The sequence below is a fragment of the Chlorocebus sabaeus genome, chromosome 10 (genome assembly GCF_047675955.1).
Source record: "Chlorocebus sabaeus isolate Y175 chromosome 10, mChlSab1.0.hap1, whole genome shotgun sequence".
Lineage (NCBI taxonomy): Eukaryota > Metazoa > Chordata > Mammalia > Primates > Cercopithecidae > Chlorocebus > Chlorocebus sabaeus.
Window position 1 is genome coordinate 70,237,472 of NC_132913.1, and position 24,163 is coordinate 70,261,634.

The window sequence follows — 24,163 nt, forward strand, 5'->3', positions numbered from 1 at the left end:
GGCCAAAAAAGCGAAAGAACTAAACAGAAATCATTAAGATAGGTTGTGAGGAAAAAAAATTCTATAATTGGGATACCAAATCACAAAAAGCAGATCATGTCCATGGATAAGGGACATTTCAGAAGGGCAGTGAATAAGAATAGAAGGGGTGCCTACAGCATAAATACTGTTATGACTAGAGTTTGAGTGCAAAGAAGAGAAGGGAAATACTAAAACATGATCTTCAACCAGATCGGGAACAGCCTGTATGCCACGTTAAAGAATTTAAACTTTGGCCGGGCGCGGTGGCTCACGTCTGTAATCCCAGCACTTTGGGAGGCCGAGGCGGGTGGATCACGAGGTCAGGAGTTCGAGACCATCCTGGCTAACATGGTGAAACCCCGTCTCTACTAAAATCACAAAAAATTAGCCGGGCGTGGTGGCGTGCGCCTGTAGTCCCAGTTACTTGGGAAACTGAGGCAGGAGAATGGCGTGAACCTGGGAGGCGGAGCGGAGCTTGCAGTGAGCCCAGATTGTGCCACTGCACTCCAGCCTGGGTGACAGAGCGAGACTCCGTCTCAAAAAAAAAAAAAAAAAAAAAAAAAAGAATTTAAACTTTTTAGTGAAGCACTAAGGGTTCTATGTGGTGGCCAGTTTTTGTTTTAGAAAGATTACTCTGTATAGTGGAGAAAACAGGGAAGCATGACTGGGAAGGGAAAGGAAGCAGAAATCTATTAGAAGGCAGTAGTGGCAATAAGACAGGATTACGATGGTCTAGTTTTGAGTAATGGTAGTTTAAAAGAGTCTACTCTGGGAAATAATTAGATGTAGTGGGAAATAGAAGAATTATATATAAGGGTCAGGATTTTGGCTATTGGGAGATACTCCTGCATGGGTCTCATGCTCCCACACAGCTTGCTGGGTGTGTCAAGAAGGCAAGGCCTGAGCCACTCATTATCTAGGCCATTTCTTAGGGTTATACTTGCAGCTATCAAATTTGAGGGATGCGGTAATGTCTCCCTTGGAACAAAGAGTAAGTATGCTTACGGCTGATGATAAAATAGAAGGCTCCTCAAACTTAAGTGTTCCTTATCTGCAACACAAACAGACTGCATGCACAGAATTCATTTTGGCTCCTCTGTACCACACCTGCAGAGCTTAGGGAAATAGCAGAAATAATGCATATATGCTGATGCCTATACTGCTTTCTGTGCAGTGAATTAAGTCTTTTGTCGCTGACCCAGGAGCTCCATATCTTCTTGCCAGCGTCCATGAAATAGTAAGAGAGTAAATTGTCACCTTATAAGTAGGATAAAAATTGAATCTCAAACCCTACCATGGTAAGGGGCCAATAGGTGGATGATGTTACTATTCAATGAGACAGTGACATCACAAAGGAGACTTTTGTATTTTGCGGTTTTTGTCTACCAGAAAAGGAGGAATGAGGAAGAATGATGCCAATATTCTGATGACAAAATATACTTGACATTTATCACAAACTAAGCCTAAGGAGTTTTACTTACCATTTATCAGCTTTAGAGTATAAACAGGAATTAGCTATAGCTGTGGCCATGAATTCAATAAAGAGTTCCATTAACTGCCCCACATTTTTAAAAAGCAGAATTTATTCTTCTCATCAGAACATGGGATATTCTCCAGGAGAGACCATATGTTAGGCCACAAAACAAAGTTCAACAAATTCAAAAAACTGAAATTATTCAAGTATCTTCTCTGACCACAGTGTAATAAAACTAGAAATCAACAAGAGGAACTTTGGAAACTAACATATGGAAATTAAACAATATGCTCCTGAACAATGTAGAAATTAAGGAAATAAAAAATTTATTGAAAGAAAAATAGAAACACGATATACCAAAACATATGGGATACAGCAAAAGCAGTAGTAAGAGGAAAATTTATAGCAATAAACACTTATATTAATAAAGTAGAAAGACCAAATAACATAATAATGTAACTTAAAGAACTAGAAACGTAAGAACAAACCAAACCCAAAGCTAGCAGAAGGAAATAAGTAATAAAGATCAGAGAAGAAATAAAGAAAATCGAGACTAAAAATAATACAAAAGATCAACAAAATAAAAAGTTCTTTGGAAAACTAAACAAAATTGACAAACCTTTAGCTAAATTAAGTAAGAAAAAAAGAAAGAAGACCCCCACCACCAGAAAAAAACCAGAAATGGAAAAGGAGACTTACAACTGATACCAAAAACTTTCAAGGATTAGAGATTATGAGCAACTATATGCCAAAGAACTGGAGAACCGATATGAAATGGATAAATTCCTAGACACATACATCCTACCAAGAAGAAACAGAAAACCTGAAAGGACCAATAATAAGTAATGAGATAGAAGCAGTAATAAAAAGTCTCCCGTGAGAGAAAAGCCCAGGACCTGATGGCTTCACTGCTGAATTCCAGCAAATATTTAAAGAACTAATACCAATTCTACTCAAACTATTCCAAATAATTGGGAAGGAAAGAATACTTTCAAATACTCATTCTACGAGGCCAGCATTACCCTGATACCAAAACCAAAGACACAAAACTACAGGAAAAGAAACTACAGGCCATCAACACTTATGAACATAGATGCAAAAATGCTGAACAAAATACTAGCACACAGAATTCAACAACACACTAAAAAGATCATGATCCAGTAAGATAAATACAAGATGGTTCAACATATGCACATGAATAAGGACGAAACTGTATAATTTTAATAGATGCTGAAAATGCATTCAATAAAATTCAACATCTCTTCATAATAAAAACTCTTAAACTAGGTATGGAAGAAAACATAGCTCTTAACAAACTAGGTATGGAAGAAAACATAATACTTCTTAACAAAGTAGGTATGGAAGAAAACATAATACCTCTTAACAAACTAGGTATGGAAGAAAACAATGAAGGCCACATATGATGAACCTGCAGCTAGCAACACACTGAATCAGGGAAAACTGAAAGCATTTCCTCTGAGATTTGGAACAATACAAGGATGCCTGCTTTCAACACTTTTATTCAACACAGGACTGGAAGTCCTAGCCAAAGCAATCAGACAAAAGACATAAATTAAAAGCATCCGAACTGGAAGACAAGTCATCAAATTGTCCTTATCTGAAGAAAATATGATATTATATTTACAAAAACCTAAAGACTCTACCAAAACACTACTAAAACTGATCAACCAATTCAGTTTCATGACATAAACTCAACATACAAAAATCAGAGGCATTTCCATGTGTCAATAGCAAACATGCTGAAAAAGAAATCAAGAAATCTCATTTACAGTAGCTACCAAAAAAAAAAAAGCCTACCAATAAACTTCACCAAAAAGTGAAAGATCTCTACAATGAAAGCTGTAAAACATTGAAGAAGGAAACTGAAGAAGACACAACAAGATAAAAGACACCTCATGTTCATGAATTGGAAGAATTGATATTGCTAAACACACCACCCAAAGTGATCTACAGACTCAATGAAATCCCTATCTAAATACCAATGACATTCTTTACAGAAACAGAAAAAATAAATCCTAAAATTCATATGGAACAAACAACAACAACAAAACTAAAAGAGTCAAATCAATACTGAAAAGTACAATCCAAAAAGTACAAAGCAGGAGGAATCACATTACCTCATCACGAAATCTACTACAAAGCTATAGTAAACAAAACAGTATGGTGTTGGCATAAAAACAGATACAAGTATCAATGAAACGGAACCCAGAACCCAGAAATAAATCCACGCATTTACTATTAGCTCATTTCCAACAAAAGTGCCAAGAATATACATTGGGGAAAGAACAGTCTCTTCAATAAATTGTGCTGAGAAAACTGGATATCCACATGTAAAAGAATGAAACTAGACCTCTATCTCTCATCATATAAAAAAATCAAATCAAAATGAATTAAAGATTTAAATTTAAAACCTGAAACTATGACACTACTAGAAGAAAACACTGGTGAAAAATGTCAGAATATTGGTCTGGTCAAAGATTTCTTGAGTTAGACCTCAAAAGCCACAGGAACAAAAGCAAAAAATGGATAAATAGGATCACATTAAGCTAAAAAACTCCTGCACAACAAAGAAGGAAACAATCAGCACAGTGAAGAGACAACCTATAGAATGAGAGAAAATATCTGCAAACTATTCAACAGACAAGGCATTAACAATCAGAATATATAAGGAACTCAAACAGCTCAATAGCAAAAAAAAAAAAAAAAATCTTATTGAAAAAATGGGCAAAAGTTCTAAACAGACATTTCTCAAAAGAAGACATACAGGTGGCCAACAGATATATTTTTAAAGTGCTCACCATCAGAGAAATGCAAATTAAAACCACAATGAGACATCGTCTCACCCCAGTTAAAATGGCTATTATCAAAAAACAGAAAATAAATGCTAACGAGGATGTGGAGACAGGGGAACTCTCATATACTGCAGGTTGGAATGTGAATTAGCAGAGCCCCTGTTGAAAACAGTACTGTCTGAGGTTCCTCAAAAACTTAAAAACAGAAACTTAAAATATGATCTAGCAATCAATCACACTGCTGGGTATATATCCAAAAGAGAGGAAGTCAACATACTGAAGAAGTATTTCCACTCCCATGTTTATTGCAGCAATATTCACAATCGTCAAGATATGAAACCCAACCCAAGTGTCTATCAATAGATAAATGGTAAATATATACACAATGGAATATTATTATGCCATACAAAAAAAAAGAATGAAATCTTGTTTGTTGCAACAACATAGATGGAACTGGAGGAAATTATGTTAAGTGAAATAAGCCAGGCACGGAAAAACAAACGTCACATGTTCTTACTCCTAAGTGGACGCTAAAAAAATTGATCTCGTGGACGCAGAGAGGAGCATGATGGTCATAAGAGGTTGAGTAGGGAAGGGGGGAAGTGGGAATAAAGGATTGGTTAATAGGTACAAAAGTACAGTTAGGAGGAATAAGAACTAGTATAGCACAATGGGGCAACTATAGTTAATAATTTACTGCATCTTTCAAAATAACAAGAGCAGATCTGGAATGTTTCCAATATGATAAGTGTGAGGTGATGAAATATTCTCACTACCCAGATTTGTTCATTATACACTGCATGCTTGTATCAAAATATCACATGTACCCCATAAATATGTACAACTATTATGTATTCATAAAAATTTTAAATTAAAAAAATTAAACCACAATTTAAATAACATTTTGAAAACAGATTCAGAAGAAATGATTGGCAACAAAACAAGATAATGATTTAACTGCTTGACAATAATGCGGGGAGAAACATGTTACTACTAAAAAAGAATAGGTTTAAGTAAAAGAATATGAACAACTTGAATAAATCAGAAGACAGAGGAGAAAAGACATTTGAAAGAGTAACTAAAAATGCTTAAGGGACTGATGGAATACACAACAGAATGAAATCACTTAGGAAGTAGAAAAGAATGACAAAAATACAGAGAGAATTCTCAAGAGTAGGAAAAGGACAGAGAAAGATGAAAGTGACCTATAAAAAAAGCAATAACCTTAGAACCAAACTAAATAGGACACCAGTGAAGGCACAAAGTACACTACTAAAATTCTCCCACAGGCTTATTCTTCTGGTCTGCTCTACTCAACCACTACTGATTATCTATAGAACTCTTCACCACTCTCTGGCCATATGCTTTTACCTAACAATTCTTGTACATCTACCTGAAACCAAAGGTCAGTGATCAAAGTCAGATCATTCATAATTTTTGTGAATATTTTCCCCTTCTTACAGTAATACTTTATATAAAGTCTCTTTACTTGCTCTTTACTCATTGTTTGTCCTTTTCTTTTTCCTATTCAAAGCAATTTCAACTTGAAAAATGCTTTATCCCTTCTAAGACTGAAATTAACTGATACACATATCCTGTCTATGACATCTCTTAATCTTTCAGATTTTCAGCTGCTATTTTTTACATTTTTTATGCTTTGTCTCCATAGCTAGATTATAAAATCCTCAAAAGGTCAATGTGCTATTTTTCTACAGATTACATAATACTGCTCAGTATTTTATCTTCTGTATCCTACAGTCTAATTTGTAGGCTTGAACTTTCACCTCTGAGCTGCTCTTCAACACCTATGTAAACCTTTTAGATTCTGGACCCTGCCTGCTACTTTGCACTTTTGTTCTCTACTTCTAGCGAACACTTCTCTGGCTTAGTGGTACATCCCATTCCTTCCTTCCTTTGCGTACACTGTCCTGTTGTCAATTTAAAAAAAAGGGGGGAGGGGTCTGTATGCAGTAGAAAGGGTCTGAGTGACTGCATGTTCTAAACATGGTTAACAGCGACGTTATGCATTGAACTGTATCCCCGAAAAAAAGATGTGCTTAAATCCTAACCCCCAGTACCTCAGAATGTGACCTTATTTGGAATTAGGGTCTTTACAGAGCTAAGCATGTAAAAATGAAGTCATTTGAATGGGACCTAATCAAATATAACTGGTAGCCCTATAAAAAGGGAAAATTTGAACATGAAATATGCAAAGAAAAATGATGTGAAGAAACACACGGAGTATGCCTTTAGATGCAACTACAAGCAAGGAACAACAAAGATTACCAGCAAATCACCAGAAGTTAGGAGAGAGAGATGGAACAGGTTCTCCCTTGCAGTCCTTGAAATAAACCAACCCTGCCAACACCTTGCTTTCAGACTGCCAGCCTTCAGAACTATGAAATAATACATTTCTATTGTTTAAGCCATTTAGTTGGTACTTTGTTATGGCAGCCCTAGGAAACTAATATAAGCAGGTACAGATTACATGAAAAAAAAGAAAATCAGATAGCTAGCTAGTAATGCTCTTATAAAAATCTTTCAAAAACTTAAAAAATCTACACAAAGGAATAACCAAATCTACATTCTTCATGTTCACTCAATGCTTTTTATTTTGCTGTGATTGAAAAAGGCTAAAATTCTCACATGAATACTTCAAATGTAAAGGTGCATTTGAAATGCACCTAAATCTCCAAAATTCTCTGAGTCCAAGTATTGGTTTAGGCACTCCCATAAACCAAGAACAGAAAATTGAAGCAGTTCAAGCTTTGTGACAATGACTTTCTAAGTCTGAAACGTGTATATCCTTTGGCAGAGCAAATTCCACTTCTTTTTTTACTTTACAAGTTCTACTTCTGTATTGTTTCATTGCCTTTTTAAAAACAAAGAGGTTTCAATTTTAAAACTTCATTTGTAATAAGAAAATAACCTATAATATATACACATTTAACAGTTTACGATGTTGGTATTTCAAGTGTACTTCCCTGATCTCCCACAAACTGGTAAGTTATTTAATACTTTTATTTATAAAAGTCTTCAGTTCTAAAAATAAGCTCCCTATAGAATACAGAACAAAAAGGAGAAAAGTGCTCATGCATTTTGAGGTTGAAAGGAAAGAACCTAAGAAAAGTAAAAGACCTCAGAGTACTAAGCAGACTGCCAGAAAAGCATAGTCATCCTGAGAGTCATTCCTGAGACTGTTTCCATCTAAAAATAGCTTCCACAAACCAATACTACTTATATTTTCTCTTTTTAATTAAACAAATAGAAATTTTATTTATTTATTTTTAATAGCAAAACAGGCCAGGCACTGTGGCTCATGCCTGTAATCCCAGCACTTTGGGAGTCTGAGGTGAGAAGATCGCTGAGGCCAGGAGTCTGAGATCAGCCTGGACAATACAGCAAGATTCAGTTTCTACAAATTTTTTTTTTAATTAGCTGGGTGTAGTGGCTTGCACCTATAGTCCCAGCTATTCAGGAGGCTGACGTGGGAGGACTGCCTGAGCCTAGGAGCCTGAGGTTACAGTGAGTTATAATCATACCACTGTACTCTAGCCTGGGTGACAGGGCAAGACTCTGTCTCTAAAATATAAATAAGTAAATATTTTAAAAAATAAATAAATAGCAAAACAGTACATAGTACTATCTAATTTACTCATTTGAACATCTAAAAAAATATAGGCCAGTTATTAAAAGTGAGTATTTCTGGAGAATGAAACTGGGAATGGGGCAAACTGAATGTTTTGACTTCACAATGAGTCAAATGACTATATTATGATATAAAGACTATTATCATTTAAAAATATATGGATTTTTAAAAGATGCAGATTATTGAGAACACTGGGCCATTTTCCCATAATCACTTAAAATATTTACAGGGCAACTAATTTTTATCATTAAGGTTACAGTATACACCAAAGTGTTAGGCTTGCATTTTTAATGCCTTTATGAATTATTTATATGAGACATATATTAAATGAACACTCTAAGTCTAATAATATTTATTTCTGTTTTTCAGCAAACGGAAGATTTTGGTACAGATTGTGGTGGTAAACTACGGCCTGTGGGCTACCTGCTGGTTTTTATTAATAGTTTTACTGGAATACAGCCATGCCTATTAAGTTATGTATTGTCTACAGCTGCTCTCACACTGCAATGGCAGAATGCAATCACGATGACAGAGACTACATGGCTGCAGGCCGAAAATTTTTATCAGCTGTCTCTTCATTAAAAAAAGTTTGCTGATGCCCACAGTAGATTTTAAATATTTTCTCAAAAAAGATTTTGTGCTTTTACTTTAGAATTAAATATTTGAATCAGGATAATCAAGAGAGAGAGATTGGGATTTAAATTTTTAGATATTTTAAAATTACAATAATCTATCAAAAACTCATATATTGGCTTAAGTTATAAATATATTTATCCAAGTTTAATAATGAGTACAAAATGTTTCTTTTATGGTTAATTATACAAAAGAAATATTTTCAATAGGTATATAACAATGAATATTTTATAGTTCTGTTACAAAATTTTTCATGTTAAATAAAATAACAAAACAGAATGACAATAAAAGGTTATTCTTACCTGTAACCTAAACCAATCTAATCTCATTCCTCTGAAATCAAATACTTCCCCATCTTCAACTGTAGTAACAGAAAAAAAAAGATTACAAAGCAAATTAATGTTTTCAGAAATCTATAAGCACATTTTAAATTTTAACAGCTAAGACAATTCTACTTCTGAGTATAGCTAAAAGAATTAAAGCCAGGGTCTTAAAAAGATATATATACACCCATGTTCACAGAAGAATTATTCAAAATAGTCAAAGGTAGAATCAACTTAAATTTCCATTGATAAATGAACGAATAAACAAAATCTAGTATCTAAATACAATGGAGGCTGAGCACAGTCTCTCATGCCTGTAATCTCAGCACTTTGGGAGACCGAGGCGGGTAGGTCACCTAAGGGTCAGGAGTTTGAGATTAGCCTGGCTAACGTGGGAACCCCATCTCTACTAAAAATACAAAAATTATCTGGGTGTGGTAGTGTGTGCCTGTAGTCTCAGTTACTCGGGAGACTAAGGTGGGACAACTGCTTGAACCTGGGAGGCAGAGGTTGCAGTGAGCCGAGATTGCACCACAGCACTCCAGCCTGGCCAACAGAGTGAGACTGGGTCTCAAAAATGAAATAAATAAATATCATGGACTATTATTCTGCCTAAAAAAGAAAGGAAATTCTGACACATGCTACTATGGCTGAACTTGAGGACATTAAGCCCTAGTGAAATTAGCCAGTCACAGAAAGACAAATACTCTGTGATTCCACTTATACAAGGTATCTATAGTAGTCATGCTCACAGAAACAGAAAGTTGAACAGAGGTTGCCACGGGCTAGCAGGAAAGGCATTGTTGTTCAATAACCATTAAAAGAACTTGTTTTGCAAGATGAAAATGTTTTGGAGATTGGTTGCACAACAATATGAATATACTTAACACTATTGAACTATACACTCAAAAATGGTTAAGATGGTCAATTTTATGTATATTTTACAATTAAAAAATAAAAACATTTTAAAATTTAAGAATGAAGACAGTGAAATAATTCTCAAATCCTGAAAGATGATGATAAAGGAGACAGTTGTGCTAAGTGAAGTAAAAGCTTCTCTCCTATGCTCTCTGATTCTCAGTGTGCTTACATGTCAATTTACAGGAGTTTGAATAGAATTTGAGAGATCCTACCAATAGAAACTTTGGACAGCATGCTGAAGTTCCACAAAATAACTCTATAGAAACCAAATATCAACAGAAAAAATTATTTTAGTTTCATTACTTAGATGTGGTAGCAATACAGGCTGAACTAAGAAAAATGTTTATATATTTATTACTCAGAAGTTTTCAAGGTTTCTGATATCCTTTATTAAAAGACTAAAAGACTATAAAACTAAAACACACTAATCAATCCACCAGAATGGAGTGTTCGAATAATGGCAAGGTGATTATATGACATCAATTTTTGAGACTGACCGATTTGAGCTCAAATTCCTACTCCTGCTTAATAGCTATTAGAGCGTGGCAAATTATGCTCAATAACTGAGAGGTTAACCCTAAAACCCAGAGTTTCCAAATCTGTTAAAAGTAATAACAGTGTTGAAAAAAGAATGTGGAGTAAATGGGATAATATATATGTAAAGTGCCTGGCACAGACTAAACATTTTATAAATGGCATTAAATATTGTTATTGGTATGCTTGAATCAAATACATGATTTGCTACAAAATACAAATGTTTTATTGTTTTTGTTACAAAATGCTTTTCTTCCTGCTTAATAATTAGAAATATAAAACTGTAATTATTATTTTTGTAAATAGCATCACAAACCCATTTTGGAAATCTTTGCTTCAAAGAACAATATTAGGACAAAAAATAATAGATCATTAGCCAAATTAACTGGTAAATTATCTCCTTAATAATAATCAAATTTGAAAATCTAATTAGAAGAAAATATGCTTTTATTTAAAAGGCTTCTTACCTTGTTTTACACTTAGGGAAGTCATAGTGTTAACAAAAGAGGACATGATGATTGATTCATCTTCAGGGCAAACAGAAAGATTCTGAAAAACAAAAAGACATCTAGTTGGGAAACAACTCAGGTCTATCAATTAGTGGATGGATAAACAAACTGGTATACCCATACTATGGAATATTTTTCAGTAATAAAAAAGAAATGAAATTTTAACACACACTGTAATACGAATCTCAAAACCATTATGTTAAGTGAAAGAAATAAAAAATAAATGATTTTGTGTAAAAAAGTAGTTTTTTCATACACTTTGTAGGAAAATTTATATGAAAAAGTATTTTTAAGGTGAAAGTATAGTATGACTTACTTTCATACTATACTTTGTATGCTTTGTATGGACAAACACCAGTTGCTGTCAGGGGCTTATGAAAGAATGATGAAGGTGTACCATAAGGGTATATAAGTAAACTGTTAAAGGTGTTGGAAAAGTTCTGTCTTGAATGTGGTGATGGTAATAGTTGCACAAAAGTACACAGCTACCGAAATTTACAACATGCACTAAAAATGAGTGATTTTTATCGTATGTTAGGCCTCAACAAAACTAAGACCTAAAAACCCTTTTCAACCTAGCTTAAAAAATGAATATTTGATAAACTGTATATAAAGTAGATGCTAAAAAAAAAATTCCTTTTAAAAAGTGGATGCTTAGCTTAGAAACAGCATAAATAAAACACAATTTCAAAACTTTACAATGTGAGTGAACCGTACACTTAAAAATCGTGAAAATGGTAAATTTTGTTACATATATTTTACCATAATAAAATATTAACGCCTATTGCAATCAACTATGCTAACAGGTTTACAACCTTAGTTCTAAATTTATATGCTAGCAAATGGTGAAAAACATTGTGAATATACTTTGCAACAGAAGAGGGTGGTAAAATGCTCAGACTTTGGAGTTAAAACTTGAGTTTGACTACTGGCTCTATCACTTATGAGCTGTGTGATAATGAGCAAATTACATAAGGCATTTCTTCTTCAACAAATAATGATAACTATATCCACTCTCACAGAGGTATTCTACAGATTTGGTAAGATACACTGTCAATAAATCTGGCAATTACTAATATCAGCATGATTGCTGCTGATACTATACTATCATATAATCCAGAAGAAATGCTAAGAATTAATTTTCTCAGTATTAGTACTAACTCCACTTTATATAAAAACAGATGAAGTGATTCAGGAATTCTGGTTTACTTTTTAAACTGTATGCTAGTATGAATAAATAATAAATAAGAACAAAAGCTTCTGGTTTATCTGGTAAGTAATAACTATTCAAATAAAATTATAGTAAGGCAATAATACCCAAGGTTTTCTGTTCCCTTTTTAAATGACCATAGAAAGGAAGTATCTGAGCTCCATCTAGTGGATAAAAGAAGAAAAAAACTATAGCGTTTAGAATACTAGCTTGTAACAGTATATAATTCAAGGTTAAAAAAAAATTACATGAACCATTTTTTTCCTTATATTTTCAGGTTGATATGAAAAAAATGAGAACTTCAAAGTATGGTTATTTCTCTGGAAAACTAGCAGCTTTAGAGTAGTCTTTATATAAAGAGGATTCTTAACTGTTCTTTCTTTATACATTAGCTTACAGTCATTTGAAACATGTAATTCTACAAAGTGAAGCAAAATAAAATATTATTTTCTTAGGGTCAGTTTATTTGGAATAAAACTTTTTAAAATTTAAATAAAGATGAAAAACACTGAATAAGTAAATTATGGAAAGCAAAAAAAAAAAAGGCTAAAAACCAATTAAGGATAAAAAATTGGACATTTAAATGGGAATATCTATATGAAATCTTTATGTACTGGTCATCCTTTAACAATCTTCTTCAAAAAGATTTTTATTCTACTTTCCTTCTAATAGTTAATTATCAATTATATTGTCTCTATCATCTCTTCTGAATCTCCATAGCTTCTGCCCAAACTCAGGCTCTCATCACCTCTCATTTAGCCTACTGCTGTCATTTTTCTTCTGGTCTCTCTGCCTCCTTACTTGGTTCCCAGCAGTCTATCATCAACACTGAACCAGGGTGATCTTTCTAAGTAGTACATCTGATTTATGACTAACCTCCTCTTTCCCAAGGCCCTCTGTTTGGTAAGTATACACCTTCATCTTCAGGATAAATAATCGTGTCTTTCCTTGTGTTCACTCTGAGCTTTATATACAGTTTACGCACAATACCTATCACATTGGACTACAACTGTTTCTTCCCTTCTAGGTAATGATCTCCTCGACAAAATATAAACATGATTTATCGCTTGGCACATGATATTTCATAAATGCTTGTTGAACAAACAAATCAAATACTATCAAAGGTGGGAAGGAAGGAACAAAAGGGAAACAGTATGAGATAGTTTTTACCTGCACGAGTTCATTGAGGACAACAGCATCAAAGCCAGAAAGGTACTGCACGTAATACCTCTGCATTACAGGTCCATATTTCCTCACATGTGCTCTAAGCTCTTCCATGTAAAATATTAATTCAGCAATGTGCCTTTTTTAAAATTTCAAGAAAAATATTTCAAATAATAAATTCACCATTATTAAAGAATATATTAGAGTCCCTAGATCTCATTCCTGAAAGTATTTTTCTTATAAAGGGCACTGTTTAATACCTGATGTCAATTACTTCCTTTTTAAATTGTTTCATAAAGAAAGAAATCATGGAAAGCAAAGAAAAAAAGAAAAAAAGCTAAGGCTAAAAACTGATAGCAGAAAATCCAAACTGAAAATAGTGTTCACGGGCACAGTGGCTCACAACTGTAATTACAGCACTTCGGGAGGCCAAGGTAGGCTGATCACCTGAAGTCAGGGGTTCAAGACCAGCCTGGCCAACAAGGTAAAATCCCATCTCTGCTAAAAATACAAAAATTAGCTGGGCATGGTGGTGGGTGCCTGTAATCCCAGCCACTTGGGAGGCTGAGACAGGAGAATCGCTTGAACCCAGGAGGTTGAGGTTGCAATGAGCCAAGATGGCATCACTGCACTCTAGCCTGGGTGACAGAGTAAAACTCCGTCTCAAAAAACAACACAAAACAAAACAAAATTAAATTTAAAAAAATAAAAAAACAGGACATGTTATAAATACATCATCAAAAAATCTCAAATAAAAGAGGATTAGCAAGAAATAAAATTTTCCTGTATGCTCTTATTTCTCTGCTCCATTTTTCTAACTCTTATTGAGAGACTGAACTAAAACAACACAAAGACATTTTAATGACACACTGGGTTGCAACTCTACAAACAGGATTTTTATTTAAATGTTCTGTGTAGTAACTAGTTTTAAAAAATGAATTCTGTAAGAAATATTACTGAGCATAGCAAGAAAACAAAAACTTTATCACCACAAAGCATACTACGAGAAAACAAAAGCCCTAATTTAAAACTAAAGTTGACTTTGCAGTCTAATTAATATCATCTAATGATATATCACAAATATTCCAAGCTCTTCAAAATAATTTTGCTTCAAATATAAGTCTCCAGATTCCCCAGCCCATAAATCAGAATACAGATGGTACACACCTTACAGTGATTTGGATGTACTATCTTTCTAATTTACAATGGTGCAGAAGCGATACACATTTAGTACAAATTGTACTCTGAATTTTGACTTTTTTTTCCAGGCTAGCAATAGGCAGTATGATACTCTCTCATGATGCTGCCGCAGTTCCCAGTCAACTATGTGATCAGAAAGATAAACAACTTACACTCTTCAGTGTACTATGTTGCCAGATAATTTTGCCCAACTGTAGGCTAATAAAAGTGTTCTGAGCACATTTAAGGTAGGCTAGGCTAAGCTCTAATGTTCAGTAGATGAGATGTACTAAATGCATTTCAACTTAACAATATTTTCACCTTACAATGGGGTCTATCAGGACATAACCCATTGTAAATCAAGCAGCATCTATATACAGAAAATAATTTTTTAAATGTTGCTAACGTACTTATCTATAAAGTCGTCTGCACTCTTCTTTGGCATGTTATCTGCATGACGAAGTAGCCAGATGATTTCATCACGGGCAAAGGATAACGCCATAAAAACAAAAAGTGCCTGTTTAAAAAAAATAAGTGTTTATTCTTATTCAATGACTAAAAACAAACTCGTAATCTCTTTCTATGTGAAAAGTCATTGGCAAGAAGTGATAATATCAATTCAAAAGAGTGAGGAGACTAACAGGAGAGAGCACAAGAGAACTTACAAGTATGTAGGAGAGAGCGAGCATGCATACAAGGGAGAAGAATGCAGGGAGGTACGATGTATGAATGTCAAGTCAGAAAATTCATGCTCCACTAAATATAAAAAACCTTTTATGTAGTCCCTGACTCAAATTTCAGTAAAATTTCATTTAGAAATGTTTTTTAAAATTTTAATATGGCACAATTATTGAAATAATAATTAAATCAGTTACCTTGGGACCTAGCAATCCAGGCTGATCAGAGAGGACAGTAGCCAATTCCTTCAGTGCAGATCTTAAAAACTTGCGTCTTTCTCTGTGCATTGAACCGCTACAGGGAAAGACACCATAATAGTTTATCTGCTTCTACTAAAATTTTTATTGGCAATTAAAGTAACTAGCATTACAGGTTCAACTTCTAAAGTCTTTTTTTAGGAAGCCAAAGTTCCTATAAAAATAATCTTCTATGTGTTTGTCATTAAGTGAGTTTCTAATCTTACATTTATCCTGCCTTTCTTGTGTTGCTTTTTAAACTGTGTTTCTTCTGTTATTCTCCATCTATCAAAATCCTACCCAACCTTCAAGACCAGTCCTTCAAGAAGCATTTCCCAACATCCAGCTATTTATTGATGAATAATTTCTCCAATTTTAGTACCATACAGCTTTAAGCACTTTATAGACTGAAATTCTTGACAGTGACCAGGCCCATGCTTGTAATCCCAGCACTTTGGGAGGTCAAGTTGGGTGGACTGCCTGAGCTCAGGAGTTCGAGACCAACCTGGGCAACATGGCAAAACTCTGTCTCTACTAAAAATACAGAAAATTAGCCAGGTATGGTGGGCGCCTGTAATCCCAGCTACTTGGGAGGCTGAGGCAGGAGAATCACTTGAGCCCAGGAGGCAGAGGTTGCAGTGAGCCAAGATCATGCCACTGCACTCCAGCCTGGATGACAGAGCAAGACTCCACCTCAACAAAAAAAAAAAAAAAGAAAGAAATCCTTGAAGCCAAAAACTGACTAACTGTATACCTTTTTGTCACTTCCATATAGAAATTAACAAATATAACTTAATAAATATCTGGTTATCTATATTCTTATTAAGTTATATTCCTATTAAATATACAAAACTGAATACACAAGAGCTATAGTCAATAAAGGTATTGGGATGAGTTCTACTTGGCACTATTGTTCAAAAATAGAAAGATGGGGAAAGGAAGGGATAATCATAAATATTCATATACTAGGAATTTTAAAATTAAGATTAGCAAACATTCTCACATATTAACAGAAGGAAAAAAAATCATAAAATGTTCTAAGTATTCAAACTCCTCATACTACACAAAATACACACTGCTCCAAGAAAGTTTTAGAATTTAGATAGGTGCATAAATGTGTGTGTGTGTGTGTGTGTGTGTGTGTGTGTGTGTGTGTGTGTGTGTATGAATGACGCCTATGCCAAAAACCCAAGTATAAAGAATACACAACACTAGTAATTTTGCTGTGACACAGCAGGTCAGTTTCAGAGGACTCAAATTAAAATCCATCCTCTCCCTGCATGACCTTAGGTTCCAACTCTAAGTTACAGTTTTCTGTCTATAGAATAAGTATGATGGCACCTGTCTCAAAAGATGCACTATCTTTCATGACGCCTCATATACAGTGCTTCTATGTTACTTTAATTTCAATGACAAGCTCTTTTTACTGACAATAATGAAATCATCGTATCATTTCCAAGAAGAAAATGAACAAATGTTATTTTGATTATTTTACTTCACAGAATTACTGTGAGTCATCTGTGATGTTTATTGGGAGAAAATGTCTATAAAGTACTTGGGCCTGGCACTGCTTACTACTTATAATTATTTTATTTAATAAACGGAGGAAAATAAAAATACCTTACTTGTAAACGATCTTTATAAAAGACAGCTATGCCTATATGTCTGCCTATAATAGGGTCTATCCCGTGAAGAAATAATAATTATGTGCATTTCTGCAAGTCTAGAGAGGAATTCTAATGAACTCCAAAGTATGTTATTTGCACTAGGAATCATTTTTGAAAAATTAAGCACATGTACTTCATTCAAGTAAATAAAATATGCATGAGGAATGATATAGCACAGATACAATGAGTAAACATGGTTTAAATTCCCAATATCTATCTTATAGTCTAAACTGAAATTCTAAAACTTCCCGTGGTTTCATAGTTTTCTCTATGGAGTGATGCTTGCCTTCTCTCTGCCTTATATAGAAATACTGATAGACCAAATACTATTATCTGTATATAGTACCTAAGTTCACTGCAGAAAATATTCTACATTAAGTATATCATATATGTAACAAAGTGAAATATTAAATTATTTAGAATTATTTGAGAAAACTGGAAAGTTGTTCAAAGATTTAAAATACACTAATTTTTCACTTAGGATAGCTATATATTTACTAATATAAGAAACTAAAATTGGGAAAGAGGTGTACTTTTAAAAGTAAATACTTGCCGAGCACGGTGGCTCATGCCTGTAATGCCAGCGCTTTGGGAGGCTGAGGCGGGCTGATCACTGCAGTCAGCAGTTCAAGACCAGCCTAGCCAACATGGTGAAAATCTGTCTCCACTAAAAATACAAAAATTAGCTGAGATTGTACAGTGGGTGCCTGTAATCCCAACGATGCAGGAGGCTGAGGCAGGAGAATTGCTTGAGCCGGGAGGTGGAGACTGCAGTGAGCCAAGATGGCATCAGAGACTGTCTCCAAAAATAAAAAAATTAAAAAAAAAAGGAAATATTATCTGGAAGAGTTATAAGGATATATTAATTTTCATGTAGTAGTACAAAAATCGTATTGGTATGCAGAGCATAGTGGCAGTGAGATTATACCCAAAGTAAGAGTCCTTTGTGTGATACTTCCTTATAGCATTTTATCAACACTTCAAAAACATTTAAAATCTGACTTCACTAATTCCAAGGTTTTACATATTGAGGCTATATACTTAATATTTTTCATTGACTGAAAGTCCCCCTCTACTACCATATCTTGCATACTATTAATCTGTACTCACTTCAACAAAATGATGCTTTAAGAATTTTTTTCTTGATTAAAACTACCACAGATAAAATAAAACTACTTACGCATGTGACACGGCTGCCTCCTTGCATTCTCTTATGTCATTAATACGTTTATTATAGCTGGGTGCAAAAACAAATTAGCACGTTAGTTTAATTTGATCAATAACTGTCAAAATAAGTAAGTCTAATACTAGAAGTCAATTAAAAATGACATTTTCAATTTAAAACCTGGCCCTCAAACTGGAAGTGCATGGAAGAATCTACCCACACTTTTTCCTAGCATTTAGATGTCCAGTCAAGCCTTCCTAAAAGAAAAAAAGTCACATTATATTAAATCCAACAATAAAATTAAACTTCACAATGTAGATTTTTAAAATTAAATGTTATTACTTCCTTAAGCTTCAAAGGAGACACTGAAATTATACTTCTGATGTAATTAACATCAGAAGTTACTTCCAAAAATCTAAAGTACTGACAAAGCTATCATTTCTGACTTTTTAATCAAGTCTATCTTTAAGCATGAAAAAATTCTGAAAGGATATATATTAGTGATCAAAAGTAGTGACTGTTTGGATAAAAAGGTTTTGTGATGGAGAAAACTGAGGCAGAAAAGCATTTGCCGACTTTAAATTATTTTAAGAGAACTATATATTTTAAACTATGTATTTTTTTTTAAAAAAACTTACTTTTCAAATAAAAAAACATTTAATTAACATCAGCTTAAAGATGCTACCATAAAAACAAATGCCAATAATAAACAATTTCATGAATAACAGATATAAAAACTCAAAATTCCTAAAATGTTAAAGAAAATATATCTTCCTGACAACCTCTCTAAAAATCTCTTACACCATGGCCGGGTACAGTGGCTCACACCTGTAATCCCAGCAGTTTGGGAGGCCAAGGTGGGTGGATCACTTGTGGGCAGGAGTTCAAGACCAGCCTGGCCAATATGATGAAACCCCGTCTCTACTAAAAATACAAAAATTAGTTGGGCATGGTGGCGGGCACCTGGAATCCTAATTACTCAGGAGGCTGAGGCAGGAGAACTGCTTGATCCCACGAGGAGGAGGCTGCAGTGAGTCGAGATTGCACCACTGCACTCAGCCTGGGTGACAGAGTGAAACTCCATCTCAAAAATAAATTTAAAAAAAGTAAATAAATAAAAATCTCTTACACTAAAATGAACTCCAACCTCTATATTTAAGTGCTCTAAGATTTACGTATTCTTTGGGCAAATTTCCAAAATATAATAATTCTGTAACCATCACCCTCTATAATTAATAAGATTTTATACTTATGGTTTGACTATGATAATTCATATTTTAAACTGGATGATCATTCACAATTAAATTAAAAATGGAAACTTCTCACAACTTTAAATACAGAGATTCTCAAATGATAAATTTATCATTAATAAAGCATAACAAAGACAACTGGTTTCACGGTGCCATTAAATTTACATGCACCATACATTAAGTTCACTCAACACACAGAGGCTAATTGGTTTTAAATGTTTACATTTTTAAAATATGATTCCACAACGAGTTTGTCAGTATGCTAGTATATGATATTAATAAAAGTTTCATGATTTTCAATCTAAATCAACTAGAAAATGACAAAGCCCATCTTGCATATATTATTTCAGGGTATTCCACCATCTAAACTAAGAGCTGAAAAGTACATAAGGCACTATTTATCATATGACTGACAGATCACTGGCATAAGAATATCAGTATAGTGACAGAAATCAGAGCAGTGGTCACTTGAGAAAGGAGTGGGGGGAGTAGGGGACTAGGCATGGCAGTACTGACCAGAAAGAAGCACAAAAGAATTTTCCAGAGATGATGGGAATGTTCTTACATCTTGATTTAAGTGGTGATGACGCAGGAGTATTCATATGCAAAGTCAATCAGTTATACAACTAAGATGTACGTATTTTTCTGTTTGTATATTTTATCTCAATAAAGTACTTGGGAAGAAAAGGGCAGATTCCTTTAACCTCTCCAAGATACAGATACAGGAGGTTAAAGGTGATGCTCAGGAACCTGGATTTCAATTTGCATTTCAGGGTAATTCTTATGTACACTAAAATGTGAGATATATTGGCTTAAATTTAGTGTCAGACATATACACATACATTGAAATATCTAGAAGTTTTATTTCATTTTAATTTCATTAGGTCATTATTCAACTGGATGTGAAATAAATGTAGGCAAATTTCATTGTTATCTGAAGCTAGGAAGCCCAACATAAATATTCAATATAAGTACAGCGGATCCTAGGTATTTTTAAATATTTCATAACTGCCACCAAGTCTGAGTTCAACTTAGCTTTTATATATTGGCTGCAGAATCTCAAGTGGAGAGAAATAAAGTTATTAAAAATTTCTAAGAAACACATTTCAGATAATTATTTGCTGAACTGGAAATAAATGAAAATAAATCATGCGGAATATTTTATATTATTTAAAAAAAAAAACAACATGATTTCCTACATGCAGTGGTATCACTTCTGTAATTGTTATAATTAATCCAATTAACTATTTGTTATCGCTTCATATACTTTTACAAGTACACCCTATTCTAAAATAACACTTACAAAAATTTTAAACCTCTAAAATGTACATGGTACTTTCGCATCGAAAATCATGTATGACTTGCAAAAGAAGACACATCTTCCTTCTCCTATATTACATATTTTGAAACGTCAAGTAACCTCATTTTTTTTAATATGTGAAGTTACCTGTAAAAAATATGATTATTACCTATCAGGTTGACTGTTAAAAACAACTTCCTGGGATCCAAGTCAGATGGTATAGGCTGTATCTTCCTGCAGAGTGTGACTACTCCTTTATCCCCAAAACTTCAGTAAAGATAACTCACTCACCACCCTTCTCCAAAAAAGATAAAATAAATGAAAATGCCATACCCTCGTATGTTTACAAATAAGTCTTCTGCAGCTTTGTGTATGTGGAAAACTTCATCCCGAAAGAGAGAGAGGCAAGAACTACTTTGAAGAGCTAGCTTCCAAAGGTTCAGTGCTGTAGCATCAGTATTTAGGATCCCATGGCACAAAATAAAGCCAACTTTAAATAAAAAGAAAAGCAAATATAAATGTAAATGTAAAAGTATTCCAAAGTTTGGTAACAGTGTAGCTTTTGGAAAATACAGAAACGTAACCACGATCACTAGATTGAGGCTTCTGAGTAACAGTAACAATACCTATGTATAAGCCATGGTAACAACATGTTTCTTTCCCAATTATAATTTTCTGTATTCTGCAAAACCAGTTATTTGAACCTGCACTGACAAAACGGGAAAAATGTCACTTCTGGGTTATGAACCAAGTCATTTTAATAAAAGTAACATTTATAAAATATTTTCAACCAAAGATCAGAACTTTCTAATTAACATATAATGCAGTAATCATTAAAATTGTTATAATAACTTAAAAATAAAGCTTATCTCAGGGTCCGGTGCTGTGGCTCATGCCTGTAATCCCAGCACCGTAGGAGGCTGACGTGGGAGGATTGCTTGAGCTCAGGAGGCAGAGGTTGCAGTGAGCCGAGGTTGCGCCACTGCACTCCAGCCTGGGTGACAGACCCTGTCTCAAAAAAAATTTTTTTAAATGGCCGAGTGCAATGGCTCATGCCTGTAATCCCAGCATTTTGGGAGGCCAAGGCAGGCGGATAATGAGGTCAGGAGTTCGAGACCAGCCTGACTAACATGGTGAAATCCCATCTCTACTACAAATACAAAAATTAGCCAGGAGTTGTGGTGCACCCAGCTATTCAGGAGGCTGAGGCAGGAAAATCGCTTGAACCCGGGAGGCATAAGTTGCAGTGGGCCAAGATCATGCCATTGCACTCCAGCCTGGGTGACAGAGCAAGACTCTGTGTCAAAATATATATATATATAATTTATATGTATATAATTTACATATTATATATAATTTATATGTATATGATTTACATATAATTTATATGTATATAACTTGTTATATAGTTTATATGAATATAATTTATAATACATAATTTATATGAATACAATTTACATACTATATATAATTTATATGTATATAATTTATAGACATATAATTTATATATTGTATATAATTTATAATATATAATTTATATTGTGTATAATTTATAGTTTATATAATCTATAGTTCATATATTATATATAATTTATATATAATATATAATTTATATGTATAAATTTACATGTATAAATTTATACATATAAATTATATATTATGTATACATACACAAAGAGAATAAATCATCAGAATATTTCCTAATCATGAGAATAAATCATAGCATCTCACATTTTAATAGCATCTCACATTTTTAATAGCAATTTATAGTTCATTAAGCCTTCTCATATATATTATTTCAAATGATTATCCTGTATAGTAGACAAGACAGGTGGTATTCTTTATTTTTTTATTTTATTTTTTTTTTTGAGACAGAGTCTCGCTCTGTCGCCCAGGCTGGAGTGCAGTGGCGCAATCTCGGCTCACTGCAAGCTCCGCCTCCCGGGTTCACGCCATTCTCCTGCCTCAGCCTCCCGAGTAGCTGGGACTACAGGCGCCCGCCACTGCGCCCAGCTAATTTTTTTCTATTTTTTTAGTAGAGACGGGGTTTCACCATGGTCTCGATCTCCTGACCTTGTTATCCACCCGCCTCGGCCTCCCAAAGTGCTGGGATTACAGGCGTGAGCCACCGCGCCCGGCCCGACAGGTGGTATTCTTTCTGTTTTTTTCTCTTTTTGGTAGAGACAGGGTCTTGTCACGTTGACCAGGCTAGTCTCAATCTCCTGGTCTCAGGCCATCCTTCTACCTCAATCTCCCCAAGAACTGGGATTACAGGTGTGAGCGACTGCACCTGGTCCATATGCTTCTTATAGTTGAAGAAGTGAAGGGTCATTGACTTTACTAAAATACTATTAAAGTAATAAAGCTAGGACTTAGCCCCAATTATTCATCCTTAAAGTCCAATACTTTCAATATATTAAGTTGCTCTCAATTATATGAATTCTAAATATCTTTACCTTTTGTTATCTAATCTGGAAATCCTACAAAAAATATAATCTTATACAGGCTGACTGATATCCTCTCTAGTCTTCTATACTAGGATGTAAGACCTCATCTTTCATTCACTGAACATTTACTCAGTGTCTTACTATATATAAGGTTCTGCAGTGGGCCAGTTAGAAACCAATCCCGTTTTGTTTGAGATTTCCCTATGATTCTCAATAATCACTCCCACGTTTAAACTCCTATTATAGCTGTACAGCTATCTTGACACTTTAACATAAAACTTGCCATTTATCTTTTGATTCTTAGCTCAGGCTTCCTTCTTGGGCCACTATAGAAGCAAGCTAACTCTGTAAGTAGGCATATATTGTAGAGTCATACACACATATTTAACTTCTTTGACTTGGAACTATACAAAAATATTTCTCATACAACAGGGCTCCTAAAACAAGTCAATTATTCAATCCGGCACACAATCAAAGAAACAGAATACATGTATGAAAGATTAAAGAGCCCTCAAGAGAAATTCTCTTTATAAAACATTATCCTCTTACGTACTCGACTTTCCACCCTAATATCAAGTGAAACCAGATTTCACTTAGTGTCTTACACCTCTTTGTACATTAACATTTACAAAATACTTGCTACTACTCATGTAAGGTTTCTCTGAAAATTTTTATCACTTATAAGTTAAAAGTGTTTGTTTTTAACATACGTGTTATGAGTTAAAGTATATTTATTTGTTTAAATTGGAACAAAAAAGGCAAATGAGTTTAAAATAGATTGCCCAGGCTGGACGTGGTGGCTCACACCTGTAATCCCAACACTATGGGAGGCCAAGATGGACAGATCACTTGAGGTCAGAAGTTTGGGACCAGTCTGGCCAACATGGTGAAAACCCCATCTCTACTAAAGATACAAAAATTAGCTGAGCATGGTGGTGGGCACCTCGAATACCAGCTATTTGGGAGGGTGAGGCAGGAGAAATGCTTGAA

At 34.1% G+C, this 24,163-nt stretch overlaps 1 protein-coding gene across 5 annotated transcripts in view; it reads right to left on the reverse strand.

The window, feature by feature from the left end:
- Nucleotides 1–24,163, reverse strand: part of NCKAP1 (NCK associated protein 1) — a 110,952-nt gene that overhangs the window by 39,746 nt on the left and 47,043 nt on the right. For all 5 annotated transcript variants that reach the window (XM_007965564.3, XM_007965562.3, XM_038001877.2 and 2 more), the window contains 7 exons: nucleotides 21,060–21,216; nucleotides 18,192–18,248; nucleotides 15,306–15,402; nucleotides 14,841–14,947; nucleotides 13,258–13,390; nucleotides 10,836–10,917; nucleotides 8,893–8,951 (listed from right to left, as the gene is read on the reverse strand). In XM_007965564.3, the coding sequence (XP_007963755.1) occupies nucleotides 8,893–8,951; nucleotides 10,836–10,917; nucleotides 13,258–13,390; nucleotides 14,841–14,947; nucleotides 15,306–15,402; nucleotides 18,192–18,248; nucleotides 21,060–21,216 (692 nt within the window). The remainder of the gene's footprint in view (nucleotides 1–8,892; nucleotides 8,952–10,835; nucleotides 10,918–13,257; nucleotides 13,391–14,840; nucleotides 14,948–15,305; nucleotides 15,403–18,191; nucleotides 18,249–21,059; nucleotides 21,217–24,163) is intronic.